General features: G+C 32.1%; 1 protein-coding gene and 1 pseudogene across 1 annotated transcript; one reads left to right on the plus strand and one right to left on the minus strand.

Annotated features, from left to right (window-relative positions):
* The window catches only part of LOC111281625 (protein FAR1-RELATED SEQUENCE 5-like), a 48,215-nt pseudogene extending 34,468 nt beyond the window's left edge, over window positions 1-13,747 (minus strand).
* A 726-nt stretch (window positions 13,748-14,473) lies between these two features.
* Window positions 14,474-19,765, plus strand: LOC111282945 (AT-rich interactive domain-containing protein 6-like). The gene is made up of 14 exons (XM_022871260.2): window positions 14,474-14,669; window positions 14,759-14,825; window positions 15,004-15,698; window positions 15,785-15,824; window positions 16,261-16,313; window positions 16,558-16,603; window positions 16,759-16,851; window positions 17,620-17,742; window positions 17,858-17,909; window positions 17,995-18,070; window positions 18,165-18,246; window positions 18,330-18,380; window positions 19,058-19,150; window positions 19,562-19,765. Exons 2-14 carry the CDS (start codon window positions 14,820-14,822, stop codon window positions 19,664-19,666), a joined length of 1,515 nt encoding a protein of 504 aa, XP_022726995.1. The 5' UTR covers window positions 14,474-14,669; window positions 14,759-14,819; the 3' UTR covers window positions 19,667-19,765.
* Window positions 19,766-20,319: the final 554 nt, after the last annotated feature.

Genomic DNA, 20,319 nt, shown 5'->3' on the forward strand with positions numbered 1-20,319 from the left:
TCAAGGATAACAGGCATCTCAAGGATGCTCTAATTATTCAGCTTGTAGTTTGGTAGACAAAGACAAACCCATGTTTTTTTCTCTTTCCCACTTTTATCTTCAATCATATGGATGGATAACTCAGCAAATGTTTCCTCCATGTCTTGTTCAAAGTCTTATTTTACAATTGGGCATAGAAACCCTCCAAGCCTAAAGGTCTCATAAAGGTGTGGGATGAACACTATTGTCTTAGTGGCCGATCTTCTTTTCTAGTTTTTTGTTTTATAACCAAGAATCAATTTCTCCTTGTTATCTATCATTGTTGGAGGCTCTCTTATCCCCTGTAAATTTTTACCTAGTCCTATTCTAGGATACCAGCCTTTATTAATAACCTGATACATCACTATCTTTAAGCATTATTGATTTTTAGGTCCCTCACCTATAGAGTTGACTAACTCAAATGATCTATGGGAACATTTCATTACTTTCTTAGCAACTTTCACATACGGAGTATTCAAAGGCAGAGTTACCAATATGCCTTTTTCTACAAACACTACTACCAACTACCTTTCTACATTGAACTTGATCCTTTGGTGTAGGGTTGAAGGAACAACACCTGCCATATGAATCCATGACCTTTCCAACAAGCAGCTATAAGATGGAAAGATATCCATCACTTAAAATTTTACATTAAAAATGCATGGCCCAATTTGCAAGGTCATCTCTATATCTCTTAAAACTTTTCACCTAGTCCCATCGAATGCTTGAACAACGATTTAGCTATCCTTCATATGTGAATAATCAATAAGTAGCCTTGCCAAAGTTGACATAGGCATGACATTAAAGTAGAACCGTTATCAATGAGGACCTTGGCTATAATATGGCTTTGCATTTGACAGTGATATACAGAGCCTTGGTGTTTCCCCTTCCTTCTAGAAAAATCTCATCATCACTAAAGGATATGTAATTTGGCATGACCAGGTTTCTAGCTAAGTGGTTCACATATTCAACAGACACATTATGTGCCACATATGCCTGATTCAACACTTTTAAAAGGGCATTTCGATGTGGTTTCAAATTTAATAATAGTGATAAAATGAGATACGTGTCGACATCTTATTTAACTACTCAACCATAGAATATTCACTGTGCTTTATCAATTTCAAAAATTCACAAGCCTCTTTTTTGACATCGATTTTAGGCAATCCTCTTCAGGTACCACTTCTAGATTATTACATTCATCAGCTATCTTGGTCTTTTCTTTTCTAGCTTGTTCTAGCATTTCTGGAGTATAACATCTTTCGCTTCGGATAATACCTCTTACATCAATTATATTAGCAGCATCAGGCTTAAAGACATTCTTTTTTTGCCCCTGGACTATTGTGTCATAACCATATTTCCATGGCACAGCCCTATTGCTCTTGTAAGAGAATGGAGTATGGACTTTAAAGGTTACTAACTTAAGAGCGAACTTGTCTACGATCGGCTTCAACTTATCCCCACAATAAATTGTTAATGGTCTCACGAATGTTTTAATATCTGGTCAGTCATGGCCATTTTAGCATTCTTTATCCCATCATTCTTCATGGAATTCAATCTGGTGTGAGTCTATGAGTTTTTTCACCTCTTGGTAAAATTGCTCACAAGTTTCAATAGAGTGAGCAGATGCCTCACTATGGTATTTACAGCTTTCATTAGCTATACATGTTTCATGAGAAGTATATGGACGAACTAGCTGTATCATGTCAGCTTTCCATAAAATATCAAATAACTGATTGAGAGGGGTCTTGACCTCTACCACTTTCTTCTTCAAATAATGTTCTTGTCCATCACTTAAAGCATTTACATGATGATTAAGCAAAGGATTACCACTAACATTCAATGTAGCTTCCTTTTCTGTATCAAAACTGACCATTCCATTGTTAATTAGACTTTGCACTTTATGTTTCAGGGCAGTGTAATTTTTGGTGGAATGACCAACAACCCTATAGTAATAATCACAATGAGCTGTAGGATCATACCATTTAGAAAATGGTGGCTTGGGTGGCTCTACATGGTTAGGAGCAATTAGATGATTGTTGTAAAGCTCTCGATACAATTTCGTATATGACATGAGAATTGGATCAAACATGGGTTTTTCACGAATGGTTTGTTGCTCTTGTGCACCACTAATAGGATTAGTCGAATGAATTTGAGGTCTAGGGGAAAGTTAAGCACTATAGCTATATATGGCAGTCTATGGTCTATAAGGGGAATGATAAGTTAGGGAGTAAAGTGACTGTGGATTTCATTGGTGCTGATAAGCATTATTCACAGTGAAATAATTTTAAGAGTAATTTTATGGTGTGTAGGGTTGATAGCCCATGAATTATTATTTATCAGAGCTCACAGCTTGAGCTTCAGTCCCTTTCTTCTTTGGGGCCCTTTTAGTAAATGCTTTCCCTTCTTCTAACTTACCATTCTTAATGGCATTTTCAATAATTTTGCCAGAGATCACCATATCGATACAATTCTTTATTGTATTTCCTATCATCTTTTCATAATAAAGAGATTTCAAACTGCTGACAAACAACACTGTAATTTTTTTTTCAATTAGAGGAGGTTGCATTTGAGAGGCTACATCTCTCTACCTTTGGGCATATTCTTTAAAGGATTCATTTACCTTTTTTTTTCATAATCTACAAAGACAAATGATTAAGAGCCAAATCCATGATATGTCGGTATTGACTGATAAAGTCATGGGACATGTCGTTCCAGAAATGGATACGGGTTCTGTTTAACTGGACATACCACCTAACAATGGAATCAGTAAGACTGTCTTGGAAAACATGCATGAGTAGCTTTTCATTATGAGCATGGGCTGCCATCTTTTAATAGTACATGGTGATGTGGGTTTTTGAGCACTTTGTACCATCATATTTCTTAAATTCTGATACTTTAAACTTCGGAGGAACAACCACATCTAGAATTAGGCAAAGCCCAATAGCATCAATAGACCTATAAAAATAAATTCCTTTCATAGCCCGTAACCTTTGTTCTAGCATACTAATTTTAGAGTCTTCTTGAGCCTCGATTTTTACTTTTTTTTTTAGTTCATCTAGATCAAGAACTTGAATTAGTTCTACTGCCTTTTCAGTAAAGGCAAGATTTACATAGCTATAGAAATGCCCTGGATTAGAGGCTAATGGCATTTCAAGATATGTAAGGTATATGAATTATTGTGGTGAAACCTCTTGTGTGGACTGAGCTTGAGACGAATCAAAATCAGGTAAATATAAGGGATCAATCACTTCTTGTGATGGAAGGCCTTGTTGGCTTGTGTTTTCTTCTACCTCTTTCTTTTTGTTTAACTTGTTAAGAGCATCTAGAATCTTACTTAACTCATTTCAAGCTTTTTCTTGGGCCTTTTCTAATTTTTCAAATCGATGAGAGTTTTCTTGCTCCATTTATTTGGTTCTAGCTCTTGTGTTGTATCGATGAATGAGATTTCTATTGGCGGAGCTATCCTTGAACCTTGAGTACCATGATTATATGATTATTAAAAACTATGTATGATATGTATGATATGTAAATGTATACATAAAATATACTAACATTTGCCACATCACCAATATTGATAAAATAAATCTCCATTTGAAACTTTATTAAATAAAATTTCAAAATTACATCCTAAAAAAGTCAAAGCAATATTCTAAAGTCCTAAACATCATCCTTTATTTCTAATGCCTCCTTATAAACATCCTTGCTTGCTGGTAATGATTTTGTGCCTCATCTAAGAAATCAAGCAGTTATTGTTCATGGACTCCCACTGGTTGCACAACAGCCTTTAAATTTTCTACTTTTTCTTTCATTTTTATTGCTTTATCTGCAGCAATGCATATTTGATCAAACAAATACCTTAGGTGCCTTTGTTTTTTTGTGCACATGTCTCTTTATAACTCACTCTGTTGAGCTTATTTCCTGTATTCATCAAACAAAGCTTTTACTTATACTGTGCATCGACCCACTATCTCTTATAGCATTTGGCTTTGTCTATGTGCTCTAGCAGTGGCCTTTTGTTCTTCCTCTACCCTTGCTTTTAACAATTTATTCTCTTTTAAAAGTCAGGCAAGCTCAGGTGTGACTGATGAATGTGTCGTATCTAAGTTATTATATAAGGCTCTCCACTGATCTTTTTGCTCTGTGAAACTTTGGATTTTCAGTTCTTGAAGTCGTAGACTCTCTTTCATTTCTAACTTTAATCGTTTATTTTCTTGTTCCAACAGATCTTTCTTGGATTGGAGTTTTCTCTTAGCTGTTTCCACTTTAAGTAAAGGATCTTAAAGAATAGGTTTTGGGGAATGTTCTAATTGTTCACTAGGAAGCATAATATCTTTTCCCCTCCTCGTATGCTACACATTATATTCAGGGGTGACGTCGTAAGTAAACCTCTCTTGATTAACCCTGATGGTTTGCTTCCATGATTTTTTGACCTTTTCAACCATTCCATATGTCCCTTTAAAAGTGAATGAGGACTCACATTGTTAAGTCCATAAGTTTTTGGAATGAATTGCTCACATCTGGATTATCTTATCACCAAAGTTGGGGCATAAGTAACAGCACCTCATAGGCCTAATAAGTACACCCACGGTTAACCTTTACAACTGTATAACACTGTATCATGAAGCATCCAAGGTGTTCTTCAAACTATCCCTTGACTATCAAGGGCTCAAAAATAAGAAATCCACTCTTCTTTTGACTTTGCTTGAAGCCATATGCTATAACAAAACCCCTTGATAAAAAGACTAGAATAAATGTATGGTTTACAAAATTGACTTTCTTTGCATTCCATGTGACTCTTCATCCATACATAAAGTAACTGTAGGCATCTATTAAATCGATCTTTACCATTTCTATGATAAAAGTTTAGAGAATGAATAGTTTCTACCAAAATGGTTGGTGCTACATTGACCTGATATGCTAACTGATCAACAAAATCCACCACTGCAACATTAACATATCCAATGACTTTCGAGAATATCACCAATCCATATAAAGCTATAGCCATAGCCATTAATCCCTGCTCGTCATCTATGTGCCCCTGGATGAAATCTCATAGAAAACTTCATGGAATAGCCTTACTTTCACCTTTTATCTTGACACATGAATTGACTTGAGGTAAACTAAGTCCAAGCATTTGTACTAGCTTTTTACGAAAGCCTACCTTGTTGGACTAGTAAATCTTATTTAGGTTTGGTAAATCGAAGCGAAGTAGGATCATATACTCTTCAATTGTGGGCATAATGTCTACTTCATTGAAAATAAAACATCTATAAGAAGGATCTCAAAACTGAATGATGGCTTTAATCAAATTACTGTCCACTTCTACCTGAAGCAGTGAAGCTATATCTCTATACTTGTTTTCAAATACCTCATGCCTTATTTTACTCATGCATCCCCAAACACTATTTAAGTCAGCTAGATCATTTTGTTATAGTTCGAGATGAACTTTTTTGGGTAATGATGAAATAAAATCCTCAGGCAAGTAATTTCTTTTTTTTTTTAACCTTTTTCTGACTTGATTTTTACTTGATGAGTAGACTCATAATGGATTGATGTAGAGTTTGGTTGCATTTGGCTTTCCATGGATGTAAGTGGGAGATCGATTTATCAATAACTGATATGTGACAAATATTTTCTATATACAAATGATGGTGTTAGACATGATTATGAAAATGATGGATAGAATGATATGATATGCTAGAACATGGAAATAATGATATGAAAATGATGCATAAAATGAAATGACATGAAAATGGTGTAGATGTACAAATCAAGCAAATAAAATGGTTAGATAACATACCATTCCTTTTTTTGTGTCCTAATTTTGGGTTATATCTATTAATGGGTAGGAAAGGCTTTATTTTAGGTTGGTCTTTTAAGGATGAACTATATGCAAGATTAGGAGATTTTGACTACTAAAGGGTTCCTAAATTGTTTCTTACATCATTGTCCATCACAGACTAGTAAGGCAGTCCAATCCTTACCCATCACAGGCTACTAACGAAAAAAATTCAATTTGAGTGGGAGTATTTCGGTAGTCATTGTGGAGATTATCATCTCACGAGAGCGTAGGTACTTTACTCCCTCCTAAGAGGGATGGAGCCTGGGTATAGAGCTTATGTAATGCAAATGCATGTGATAGTGTGTGCAAAAGAACATATAAGTTTCATGCCCCAAAAATAAAGACAAGACAAAACAAAAAAATGTTAGTAAACAAATAATTACAATCTAAAACCATTACACCAAAAGATAAGAGAAATTCAAAAATTATGGCTTGACTTTTTATAGCGTCCTCAATGGAGTTGCCAAACTGTCATAACATATAGATCCGTAAATCTATGGTTAGACTTATTAAATGAATAGAGTCGCCACCAATATTTTTTACTAGGTGTGATTAGCCACCTAAGGAATCAATCCTCTCAAGAAACTTTTAAGCTTAATTAAGGGTTTCTAAAAGAATAAGTTTGGGTCTACTAACCAGAATAGGGTTTGGGAGTCGATTACATATGAGGAAGGTTATAGCACCCCCACATGCCCATCCGAATGATGGTACCATATTATTTTGAATTTATCCTAAGGTTTTGAGTCTAATGGTTTCAAATTTTATGTTGAAATATTGAAAATAATTTATAAGATTCTTCCATCAATCTGGTAGAATTCTTAAAAAAATATTTCTTCACCTTAAGAGTATTCAAAAATCCAATTTGATTTCTTGAATAGGCTCCGTCGTTGGAAAAAAAGATTTATTTATTATTTTTTAGTCAAAAACATATCTAATTATCCCACCATTTAGGTCAAATTAGAAATATTTTCTTTTTTTGAATTTCTAAAATTTTTCACCATTTGAGCCTATTTAGAAATTCTTTTTATTTTTCTTTGAAAAGAAAATAATATGACAATTGCTTTTATTGAAATTTTTCATCTAAACTATTTCACCATTTGGGCCAAATTTAGAAAAATTTCTCACCTAGAGAATTCTTAGAAATTACCATTTGAAATTTTTAAGAATCTTATTCTTTAATAATTATCACATATTTTCAATCAAAATTTTATTTGGAAAAGAATACAATTATCTATATTGAAATTTCATCTAAATTATTCCACCATTTTAGACACATTTAGATAAAATTTCTCACCTAAGAATTTTATAAAAATTTCAAAAAATTTACCATTTGAAATTTTTTATAAATTTCATCATTGGATAATTTGTATTTAATTCTAAAATTTATATTTTTTATTATTTTTATTTTTATAAAAAAATTGAAAAATAAATAAATAAATAAAATGCTTCAATTAAATAAATAAGAAAATACTAAAAAAAATTCAAAATCGGCTCGACTTGGGCTGGAAAATGGCTCGGCTCAGAACAGAAAAGATGGCTCGAAGATATGACTTGAAAATTTGGCTCGACTCGACTAGGCTGGAATAGATCAACTGAAACACAGGTCAACGAATCGGGTTGCGATCGGATCGGGTTGAACCAAGTAAAAATGCGTAGATCTTGGGTGGTTACTAAAGCCAAAATGACATCGTTTTACCTTAATATAGAAGCCAATAACCTGATTTTTCCTTCAGATTTCCTTTTTTCTCTCTATGTCTTTTCCCTTTTTCTCTCATCTCCTCTAGAGCAAAACCTATAATCAGGTTGAATTTTCATCGGATTTTGAAAAAAGACGTCAGAAACTAGAAAATATCATCGAAAAATTCAAACTTCGTAGAAAAATTTAACCAGAATATGAAAATTCCAAAAATTTTTCCAAAAAAAAAAGCCCGAAAATAAAAAAAAATCCTAAAATTTCTAAAATTTGCCTAACACCTTTTCTCTCTATTTATGCATGTGTTTCCCTTCTGATTCGTCTTTATTGTTTCTGTGTAAGCCTATATTTATAGGTATTGATCAAAAACAATTTCTGATCAATTCCTATTCCCTATTTGACTGGGATTCAAGTCCAACCTTACAACCCCTATTCTAAAAAGAAATGGAAAGAATAAAATAAAAAAATCATATATAAAATTAAGACTTCATTTTGAACAAGGAAACAAATAATAATTATAATAATAATAATAATAATAATAATAATAATAATAATAAAAAAAAAATAAAATCAATCGAAAATAATAATTTAATTTAAAAAATAAAATAAAAGTTAAATAAAATAAAATAAAATAAAACTAGGCCAGTTTGTCCTTACTGAAACAGATCTGAGCTAAGCCCAATGGGCTTTGGCCCAACCTTTGTTGAACCAAGCTCGATGGGCCTATGTTTGGGCCTAAACAAATTAGGGTGTCTATAGTTAGTATTGGTTTTGATTCACATGCTGCCATTAGGCATGTGAATCAATATAGTTCTTCATTGAAATGTGTTTCTATTTCATGTTTATTTGAGATAAGGATTGTTTTGTTCTTTTCTCTTTTATTCTTTTTAAGTTTTGAATGTTTCTGACCTTATTGGTTTCCTTTAGTTTCTGCCTCAGATAATTACCATTATTAGAGTTTCCCATAGACTCATAACAAATTGCAGAATTAGGTGGGAAGAGATTTCATTTCTTGAAAAGATCAATGAATTTCATATTTAACTATATATTTGTATTTATTGGCTAGTTAAATTAATATTTAAGTATATATTTATATTTCTTAGCCAGCTAATTTAAAATGATATATGAAACTTTGGTATTAAATATATCATTTAGATTTATTTATTTATTTATTTGCCTCTTAAAACTATTTTTACCATTTTATTGATTATGTGCTAATATAGTTGATTAATTGTTTAAGATAATTTTCACTATTGCAAATCAACAATGCAGCTTGGTAACAGTGATCAATCTATGCTTGAGAGTTTAGTTGAAAGAATGTTTCTAGTTTTCCTATATATTTTAAGGTTAGTTTCTATTCTATAATAAGTTTTGAATTTTATAATTTTTATTATTTATTATTTTCTCTCAATTAATTTCAAGAAAAAAATTTGCATTGAAATGTTAAAAATCTAGATATTTTGTTTTCTATTATCATTATTGGAAATGACTTATCATTTAATCAATACAATTATATTAAAGTTGTCTCTAAATGAATTAGGTTTCTCAAATTGAAAATTTGAGACGTAGTTTTGAGACAATTAAGTTTGGGCATAAATGACTATTAGAGGGTTAATCAGGGGATTGAACCATATAATTTGGTTTAATTTGACTTTTCACTTGTGATTTAAGGATTAATTAGATTGTTTAATTTTATTGTTATTGAAAAAACTTTGAGAGGGTAAGATACCTTAGGAATTGTTTATCCTTAAACTAAAATTCTTATGAAATCTAGCTTGAGGATATGGATGGATAGAAAAACTTTGGAAGTAATGATAAAAAAAGATAAAAAAAAATAATCTATATTCTTCAACATTGTATTTCTTTATCTAAAGTAAGACCATTTTTCTTCTTTCGTGCTCCTATAACTTTTCTGATTAAAAAAAAAAAAAAATCCTTATCCACTTCATTATTATATTTCTTCATGAGTTGCTCACATTATTTTGATTTTTTTGTAGAGAAAAAGAAAAGGAGAGAATGGAAGATCTGTGAATTAGAGTGATTAAAGAAAATAAGTTAGGGTCAGAAATGCTTTCTAATTTGGTATTAAAAGGAAAATGGTAGTTTGCTTCATGTTTTCTTCTTCACTTTTATGGCAATTTACGAAGCTTTTATATATTGATTTTATAATATTTATATCAATGTTATATACTTAATGAATTTGATTAATTTGTCTTTGAATATTGATCACTTACATAGGTAAAATTAGTTGTTTTAATTGTTTAGAGCTATGTTTGAAAGAATTTTTTAGAATTTTAAAATTTCATGAGATTTTGAGACAATAATTAATGAAAGATTTAAATTCCAAAGTCAAACCATTTAGAATGCAAAATCTTAGCAAAGAATTTTTTTCCTTTTAGGTTTAGTCCAATTCATGATTATTTGTTGCTTTCTTGCCTTGCATGTTACAAATTTTAAAAAAGGTTTCAAAACAACCTGTTTTTGTGACTTTTGAATATAAGTTAAAGAATGGGTTTTTGATACAATATTTACTGTTTTAAATCAGAATGACATTGACAAGGTCTTAGAAGCTCAAGGTTTGACAGCAATCTCAAATAATTTTCTCATTTTACATTCTTATCTTTGTTTAATTAAGTGGATATACATTAATCTGTTGAATATCTCAAATTGAAGGATGATTAAAGTATTGTTAAGAAAATGTTGAACTTTATAGATCAAAATAGTGTAAAAATCCTTTCTTTACCCTTTTTACCTTATCTTCTTCATCCTTTTCTATTAATCTATAAAAAGTTTTTACTTTTGCTCAAAAATTGATTTTCCTTCATGTTCTGTTTCTAAGTTTTTCTCATTCTTTTATAAAGTTCATTGAAGTATATGAATCATATACCAATTGTTAATGGGTTTTCTTTTTTTTATGATATCAAAATTTATGGTTTTTATTCATGCATCTTAAAGAATCTTGCCATATGTTTTTTGTATCACGTGCTTTTAGAAACCTTTGATGCTTTGTCTGGTTTATAAGATTAAAACAAGGCATTGTCTGGTTTGCTTGTCAAGTTCAATAAGTTATCTTTAATGTGTATATATTCATTAGAGATAATTTTATGGTTTCTTGGGAATTTTTTTTTCTCTTGTGGTTTTGCTTGGTTGTTGAGAAAAAGTTTGAGCTTTGGAGGATTTCATGACAAACCCAATAAAAGGATCTTAATGTTAATAGAAGAAAATTTGTGGGCTCTGAGTTTGGATTGCTAAAAGACAATTTTGATATTGTGGGAGGCCAAAGTTTATTGTTTTGAGCTATAATTAGTTGCATAAAAAGTGGGCTTTAAAAGTGAGTTATGAGAACTTTTAGACATGTAGAAGGAAATAACTTGAAAATTTAATGAATTTTGTTTTCATATGAGCAGTGTTTGTAGTTATTATGGGAAATGCTTTTGTCCTTTCAAGGGTTTTGAATAAAACCATAATCTGTGCTTGAAATTTGGATATTTTTGAAGAGAAATGATAGAAGAGGTAAAAAAGGAAAGAAGAGACAAGGGAGTTCATTTTTTTTTATTGGCTTTTGAATTAGGTTTTGGTTTCGGACGTATCTAATAGATTTTATTCTCAATTAGGATCTTGAAGAGTTGCTTGGTTATCTGATAGTTCATAAAGCACAAAACTGGCTGTAATATATAACACTGTTGAATAGCCTCAAAATTTGATGTTGTGGTGGAAAAGGAAATAATGATTGCAATTCTATTGTTTAGAGAAAAATGATGAAGTTATAGGAATTAGAAAGTATAAGGGGAAGATGGCTGCAAAGCTTCTACATTCTTTAGCAGATGATAATCCAATTTACGGAAGTAAATAAGATGCAGAACTGGGATCTTTCAAATATTTGATCGTCATCATATGCTCACCCTTAAACGCCTGAGCCATAAGAAGCTTCCTACAGGTAGTTCTCATAGGGATGTGCTTAATCTATAATTTTTCCTCTAAAACTAATCTTTTTGCTGAAGTCTACTACTCGTCATAGATTGATGCAATAGCTTTTAGATATTGGAATTGCGTATTTACTTGCTTACACTGATGTTTTATAAGTTTAAAAATTATTAGGAGTTGTGAATTTAGAATTCATGATTACAGTATGTAAGTTGATAAAATGTTTGAAAAAAATTACACTAATATTATATATTTGCATTGAATTCCCGTGACAATGCGCGAGCATTCTACTAGTTCTTTTATTAAAACAAACATATTCCTACGAGGGCCCATTTCAGCAGCCTGCAATGTATCGATCAAAGTCTTAGCAGGCTTAGATAGTTGCCTATGAAACCAAAGACAATAAACCTAATCGAGTGGAACAAGCTTGTGATTTTGCTCTCTAACAAAACTAGAAACAATCTATTTCTCAAAATCCTGTATTTTAACATACAAAGAAGCCTTACATCCTACTCTAGTAATAGTACGGAGATGCTTGATCTTCTTATCCTCTGTTCCTTTCTTAGTCAAATTTCTAAACCCTTCTTTAGCCCAAACAAATTGTCTCTGAATAACTGCTCCATCACGCCTAGAACAATGAGAACTTTTTTTTTTTTGTTACATCAGGAAGGTAAAGTCTTAGTATAAGTAAAGGGATAGAAAAATTGGTTCAAAATCAGGCTTTTGATGTCCCTTCAAGCATTTTTAGTCATTAAACCAAAGGTTTGAGAACACAATGAGAAGAAACTTACACGTGTACTAAAATCGACACGATTAGCAAAAGAATTAGAAAAGAATCAAATCTAAATGCACTTTTTTTTTTTGTAAACCCATTTTTTTTTAATTTTTTTATAAGTAAAATTATTCAAATACATTTCTTACAAGTTTTATAACTTTTGAAAATATATTTTCAAAAAGTGTTATGAATTCTCAAAACATTTTTTGAAAATATGCTTATGACAGTATTGGAGTGAAATTTTATAAAACTTACAAAAAAATATTTTTAAAATTATTTATAAATAAGTGTAATAAAAAAGTTATTATTAGAAAAAACCATAAAAATTTAAAAGTAATAAAAAAGTTACTTTTACTATTTTCAATTTAGAAAAAAAAAAAATCTTATGAGGTTATAATTAAATTAAAGATAAAATAGTAAATATAATTTTTTTATAAATTTAAAATTTATCATTTGTAATAAATATTTTTTTGTATCGATTATTAAAATTTTATAATAGTTTTAATTAAACTGAATTTTTGGAAAAAGTTTCTCTATTTACTTATTATGATAGGTTTTTTAATTAGTATATTAAATTTTAATAAAATTATATAGTATTTAATATTATTACTTAAACAATTTTTAAGAGTTTTAGCTTTTTTTTTTATGTTGATTAGACTTGATAATTATTTTATTACTATTCGTAATATTAAGAGTTAAAATATATAATTACGATTTTATAAAATTTTATTATTTCTTTAAAGTTAAAATAGTAAAATAATAAAAGTAATTTTTTATTAATTTTAAAATTTATGATTTTTTAATAATAATTTGTAATTACACTATAAATAATTTTAACAAATTTTTATTAACTTTTTTTTTTTATAAAATTTCACTTTTCAACTTAAAAATGTATTTCAAAAAGTGTTATGAATTTTCAAAAATATATTTTCGGGAGAAATATTATGACTTTTTGAAAATGATAGATATCCAAAAACTTGTAAAAAAGTTTTGAAAAAGAAGTACAATGTAAAGAGAAAAAAGATGAAATGCATTTAGTCGCTCCCTTGTTAAAGACTTCTTCAGACTCAAATTCCCTACCTCCATAAGCCTCAAGATCCAACAGATCCTTTCTGGAAGGTAAATTTCACCCCCATCGCCATTGTTATTAGAAGAAAGAAGTGAAGAAGGGCAAGACTATCGACTATGTCCCCATCCATGTCTAACTCTAAGTTGGCATCATTATTGTCGTCGCGGTTACTACTACCTCCTCCGCCTAAGCCTATATCAAACTTGAGAACCTCAAGGTCCATGCAATTGGTTTTTCTTTTTTTGGTGAAAAAATGAAAATTTAAATATCATGAAAGTGGAATTGAAGTGGTAAAAAATGACGGAAGCTTAATCGTGGAAGACATGAGGAAAGTGAAGGGAAGGCTAAGGTTTCCGGAAAGGAATGGAGAAAGGGAAAAAAAAGAAAAACCTAGAATCGAGATTTAAAAAGAAGATTTACGAAGAATAGGATATTGGAGTTTTGAATAAAAAGGATAAAAAAATGAAGAACAAAATGAAAGGAAAGATTGGAAGTTAGGAGGAAAAATGTCTGCAAATAGCCAAAAGAGTTGAGACAGAGAATGGTGAAAGTGTGGACCAAACGAATTTGTCAACAATTATCTGATGATCAAACTTGAAATTCCAAAATGGTCAATTAAAAAAAATTTATGAATTCTCTAACTTTGTATAGAATAATTTCCATAATTTAATTGGATATTTTCTCAATAAAAAATTGCAATAACAAAGGATAGCAAAGATGGTAGGTTAAATTAAAATATTAAATAATAATTTATTAATATAATATAAATATAACATTAAAAAAATAATAAAAAATATTGTTATATATATATATATAACAATATTTATATTTGGATCATGGTGTTACTTGAAATTTGATTTTTAAAAAAATGTTTTGTCTTCGATTTGACTTTCAATTTGATTTTTTTTTTTTAATTCGATCTTATCACGCACTAAAATGAATTAAATTATATGAAATACGGATAATTTTGTGATCCTAACAAGATATTTAAGCAAGGTAGGACGTTAGCTTTGCTCATATATGGGCTCCAAATGTAGTTGGGATTGGGCTCAAGCCCATTAAGAGTATCAAGGGTCAGTTAACACGTGTGGAGAGTAAAAGCGGAAAAACGCTTGACACTTGTAAAGGTCAAATTTTACTCTGACCCTGAGAACAAATACAACGCCGTATCAACCTCAGCAGTAGTTTCTACTTCAACTATCTCCTCCTCCTCCTCTCTTGTTTCGTTTTGTTTTTTTTCAAATTCAAAACCGAGGGCCAGGCCAGGCCAGGCCAAGAAGCACCTATCCGAGGGCTCAACCTGCAGCTGGGTCCTTAAGTTATTCCCTCCAACAAAGACAGCAAAGTAAGTTCTTTTTGTTTGTTTAGCGTTCATTAATTTCGTAACCCACCGGGGTTCATGTCTCAGACGTTTTTTCATGTTTCTTCTTGCAGGGCTCAAAAGAAAGACCTTTTTTTTTAAGTTCTATTTTGTGGCTAACCCAGAAAGCAGGGAATGGAAGTGAGTACGAGCAAACTTGTTTCTTTTAGGATGTAATATAAATGAGAAAAAAAAAGTCATTTTTGTTGTAATACATGGCTTTTGATTTTTTTTTTGTTGTGTGCATTTACATTATCTTTCTAAGAAAAGTGTTTGTATTTATGGGTTTTTATTCTGTTTTCTCCATTTTGGGTTTTAGGAACCGGATAAGGTGACTGGTAGTGTTAGTGAGGCTCAGATGGATGATTCCAAACCAGTTATGGAAGAAACTGAAAATGAAGCTGACGGTCTAGCCCCAGTGGACACAGAAACAGAAGCTGCTGAAGTGAAAGACCAAGTTCAAGTTGAAGAACTTACCAAACTTGAAGAAGATGCGAAATTGCAGCCTCCGCGGGTTGGTGGTAACCCATATTCAGTGGAACAACAAGCCATTGCCGGCCAAACCCATGGCCAGGAGGACACTAGCAAAACTCTCGATGTTGTTGATGCAGATGGTCAAAATGAAGAACATTTTAAGTCTGAGGAGAGTGATGATATTGAATTTGAGGATGTTGAGGACAAATCTTTGGGTGAAACTGTTACCAAAATGAAAGTTGTTGAAGATGATGATGCCCCCATTCATTCACGTGAAAATGACATAAAACCCCAAGATGTTGACAATGGCGTTGACAATGGGGAGCAATTGAAGGATTTGTCTACAGAAAGGGAGATTAAGAAGCAATTGGCACTACCAGAACTTGGTGACAAAAACCCTAACCTATGCTTTGACAACTCAGGGTCAGACACGGTGGAGGAGCAAGCAGCTTTTACAAAGGATGTTGAAGCTTTTTACAAGGAGAAGAACCTTGAATTCAAGCACCCTAAGTTTTACAAAGAGGATTTAAATTTGCTCAAGTTAAGCCTTTTCAATTCCTTTGTTTTGTCTTTAAAAATACAAAACCTTAATGGTAACCATTCTGCCATTTTTCATTTGACTCAAGGTTATGGAGAGCTGTTATTAAATTGGGGGGCTATGAACAGGTTTGCCTTAAATTCTTGATTATTCATTTCCTTATGATTTCCTATCCTACCTAAAAACTCTTTCTCTCATTCTCTCAGCCTTTTATCTTCTCCAATTTCATAACATGCTTGTACATTACTTTAAAAAATGACTAGTTTAATGAAAGTATAAAACTAAAATTGCCTTTACATATATCAATCTTTTAATTTTTTTGGTTTTATGTGGTTTTCCTGATTCTGAATTCCAAGGAGATGCCTGTGTATGCTGCTTCTGCATGTACGAACTTTTATTATCCATGACATTGAATTGTTGTAGTTAGTTGGGTTTTACCAAACTTGAAAAATGGGGTTAATTTAGCTTTTGTGTTTATTTAGTAATCAAGAAAATCATTCATTTATGGTTAAGAATAAGACAGATTTATGGACTTGCTTTTCATCCGTGCTGTGGACTTTGTAGGTGACCTCGTGCAAATTGTGGAGGCAAGTGGGAGAATCATTTAATCCGCCAAAGTAATGATAAACTCTACTTTCTTGTTGATGTCTGTCTTCTAGCTTAGTGAGCAATTTCCATGACTTATGTACAGAAAGCGTGCATTTTCCTCCTATCAATTGTTGCCGATTTTTCGATTTTGTCTTATGCATGGGAAATGCTATTGTGTTAAAAAAATCTGTATCTGCTGGCTCATTTTTTGTTTTTATGAATAAATTTTGTTAATGAGGCACCTTTATTTATTTATTTGTTTGTTTGGCATAGGACCTGCACTACTGTATCGTGGACATTCCGTATCTTTTATGAGAAGGTTTTGCTCTAATTGATAATTTCTGTTGATTAAAAGAACGCAAACTATATGAAGGAAGGCCCCTACCCCTTTCTCTGTCAGCTCAAACTTTTATTTTCTTTATTTGTTATTTTGACATGGGTTCTCTTGTAATTTGATTCAATCATGTTACTCAGGCATTGCTTGAGTATGAAAAGCATAAAATTCATGGTGGCGTACTCCCCCATTCAAATGCTTCCTTTAGTGAGCCTAATAGAGTTGAAAGTCAGGTAAACTCTAATAATGCTTGCTGATCAGTTTGGCATAAATATTGTTTGTTATAGCCATATCTTATGTTTATCCCATTCTCTTTCATGTAATATTTACCTCTTTTCTGCTGTGAACAAGCAAAATTTTGGACCATTGCATATGCAAAAGTTGTCTCTTGAATTGAAGATAACTTACTAAGAAAATGTGCATCTTGTAATCAAAATACTGTATTTAAAGTAATTATTGGTGCCTAGGTTTGTGAGAGGGAGCTGAGTGGAAATGGAGGTAGATCTTCCCTAAAAGGCATGCTTTAATTTTCTCTGTAACACTTGTTATATCCATTGGGAATAGAGATTTTTATGGAGAAGGGAATGGAAGCTTTCACAAAGTCATGGAAAAACTCTGTAGATATTGTTCAGAGCAGCAAGGGGTTATTACAATCTTTAATTATACTCTCATCTTAGATGTTTTAAGAGCTAGATTGCCTCATGCAATAATATGATAGATAAGTCCTGTTTTGCACAAAATGACGAAATCAATGTTTGTTGGTGGTTGGTGCATGTTGAGTTAAATGCTGGATGTCCTTAACCATAATCATTTTCTTTGTGATATGATTGAAATTGGATTTGACACGCATTAGTTTCCAAATCATCTGCATGGCAAGCATAAACATACTATCCTCTCTTTTCCTGTCAAGTTATCAGCTGACTGATATATAAATTTGTATCAATAAATATCTATCAGAATTGCATATATATTATCTAATAATTTCTATGAAATTTGTGTAGGCTGGTAGTAATCAAGCTTCTGGGTCAGGTAGGGCAAAGAGGGATGCTGCTGCTCGTGCCATGCAGAGCTGGCATTCTCGGCGTGTTCTCGATAATGGTGAAGTCTGTCATCCAGTCATCAAGGTTTGTGGAGAACTTCTAAGCTATATGCATTTTCTGTTTTGTTAGGTCTTTTCTATTTTTCCCTATCATTTGCCCTGATCTCACCGTTTTTGTGCAATGTTTTCAAAATTTCTAGGACAAGAGCTCTAGTCCTGCACTCAAAACTGACAGACAACTTAATAATTTTGGTATTTCTAATACGCTGGACTAGCACATTTGGCTGCTACAATTCCCAAAATTGTCTTTATTTATGAGACTGGGTCATTGCCTCAGGTTTGTTAAAGCGCAAAAAGCCATCCAATCTGGAGCCTGGTGTCCGAGTAACTCCATTTAAAGCAACTAAACCACAGTTACGATTGCTAGTTACTTATTAGTTCCTAATTTTTTCCCATTTTTGATAGTGTATGGAACAGTATTTTGACTTTTCAAGGTGCCAAAATTAGGCATTCCTTTGGCAGGTTGGATACTATGGTTATTGATATTGGAGCCCCAGCTGATTGGGTGAAGATTAACGTGCACAAAACTGTAAGTCTTTCTCTTGTGTTTTTCATAGGATAGTGTGATACATCACTATTATCTATGAATCTTTCTATCTCTCTCCCCCACAGATTGACTGCTATGAGATATATGCTTTGGTTCCTGGGCTTCTTCGTGAGGAGGTTAGTGTATCTCTAGATGATCCTCCTTTTCTTGTTTCATGTTTACTAGTAGTATTTTTGCTTTTAAAATTGGATGACTTTTCAGAGGTAAAGCTTACAGAGAAGATAGATTTCATTACAGCAGAACAGATGTATGTTCCCGATGGAACAGTTATTTTTCTGCAAAAGAACTTTACTATGAAATCTGTTTGGATGCTCAAGTGACTTACTTCCTGGTCATTGACCTAAAGAAGAAAGGCTGAGGGAATAGTGGGGTAAAACTTAAGCCCATCCAGATAAGCCAACAATGGAAGAATACATACATCTAGGCCTTGGTTGGGAGCGTTTAGGGACTCTTTTTATGCTTGGGCTAGACTGAATTTGATTAGTGGCCTAACTAATATATCATTAGGTGCAACTACGGTTGTTAATAGAGTTCTTAATGTGCTAAGTTTGCATTAGTCTAGCCATTATAAATGCTAAACGATCTTTTTGGTGAATTTCCTAGAGAGATTGATTACAACTAGCTAAGTTGATTAATCTCGACATCTATCTTTTTTGGTAATATTTTTAATTTAGTACTGATGAGCATCCCAATAAAATTTGCATCAATTGCTGAATCCATTTTCCTTTAACTTCTGCCTGTAGATTGTATTTGATATGGTTGATGAACTACTATATGTGCTTAAATGAATCAGGTGCATGTTCAGTCTGATCCAGCAGGACGCTTGGTTATTTCTGGTCAGCCAAAGCAACTGGATAATCCTTGGGGTGTCACACCCTTTAAAAAGGTTTGTCTGAGTTGATGAAATTTCAATGTAGAGTTGGATGTATGATCTGTTTCAATATTGCGGCATGTTTAGGTGACTCTGAAATTTACTCATTACTATTATTATATTTTGTTCTGGAATTTTCATAGAAATTTATGCTAATGGTAATTGTTGGACATTGGAAGAGTGTCAAATAAAATTGAAGTTAGTACTGGTAGGAGTACACGTCCCATTTGTTTACTGTTATGCAACCTATTGAAATAATTGCATCTTCACGTCCCATTTGTTTACTGTTATGCAACCTATTGAAATAACTGCATCTTCTTTTAGTTATTTTATACACCACCCTAAAATTAAAACTCTTATTGGAATCAAATTCATTGTGCTGATAATAGTTTTTCATGTGCATTAATGATACGTGCTTGTGTCCAGGTTGTCAGCCTGCCTTCTAGAATTGATTCACTTCAGACGTCCGCTGTGGTTACCCTGCATGGTCAGTTGTTTGTGCGCGTCCCATTTGAGCTGCCTGATGTATAGGTTGTAGGTTTTACCTTCACATGTAGAGATTTCTCTAGTTTGAAATCAATCTGACAATTAATTCTGCAATGAGCATATTTCTTGGTAACATTTTGCTTACAGCTGATGCTCAAGCCAATCTCCAGTTTTTGGCATGTCTCTTTTTTTGAGAGGATGAGTTATCAGGTTTGGGAACTTAATGACCTTCAATCGGCTGAATTAATCTGGAAAACCAAATGTGAGTTATGTGAATATGACTGAAGTTTGGATTGTGTTCCATTGCATGACCAGATCGTCAGTAACAATGGCAAGGGAAGTGCCATCATTCACGACCTTCCTTAAAATGTTATGTATAGGTTTATTTGATTCAATGTTGAAAACTTGAAGTTGGATATTTATATTTTTATACAAGACTTTCCTTAACTCAAAATTTAACGGGCATTGGCTTAAGTGCAAATCTGCATGGGTGAGAGCAAGTGTGCTTTGCAGATTTCCGACCATCTGTCTTTGGCCCCTTGCCCGGCTTGTAGAGAATGTTTATCATTTCTGTTTACAAAAATATAATAATTACCATTTAACATTTCTATGAACTTAAATCGACTGGTTATTCCTCAAATTATCCACCAGAAAGTCTGTTCGTACTTTATCACTTTTCTGTACTTTTGTCCGAAAAA

This window comes from Durio zibethinus, chromosome 5 (assembly GCF_047325235.1).
Source record: "Durio zibethinus cultivar Kanyao isolate XHJ-2024 chromosome 5, ASM4732523v1, whole genome shotgun sequence".
NCBI classification, from domain to species: Eukaryota; Viridiplantae; Streptophyta; class Magnoliopsida; order Malvales; family Malvaceae; genus Durio; species Durio zibethinus.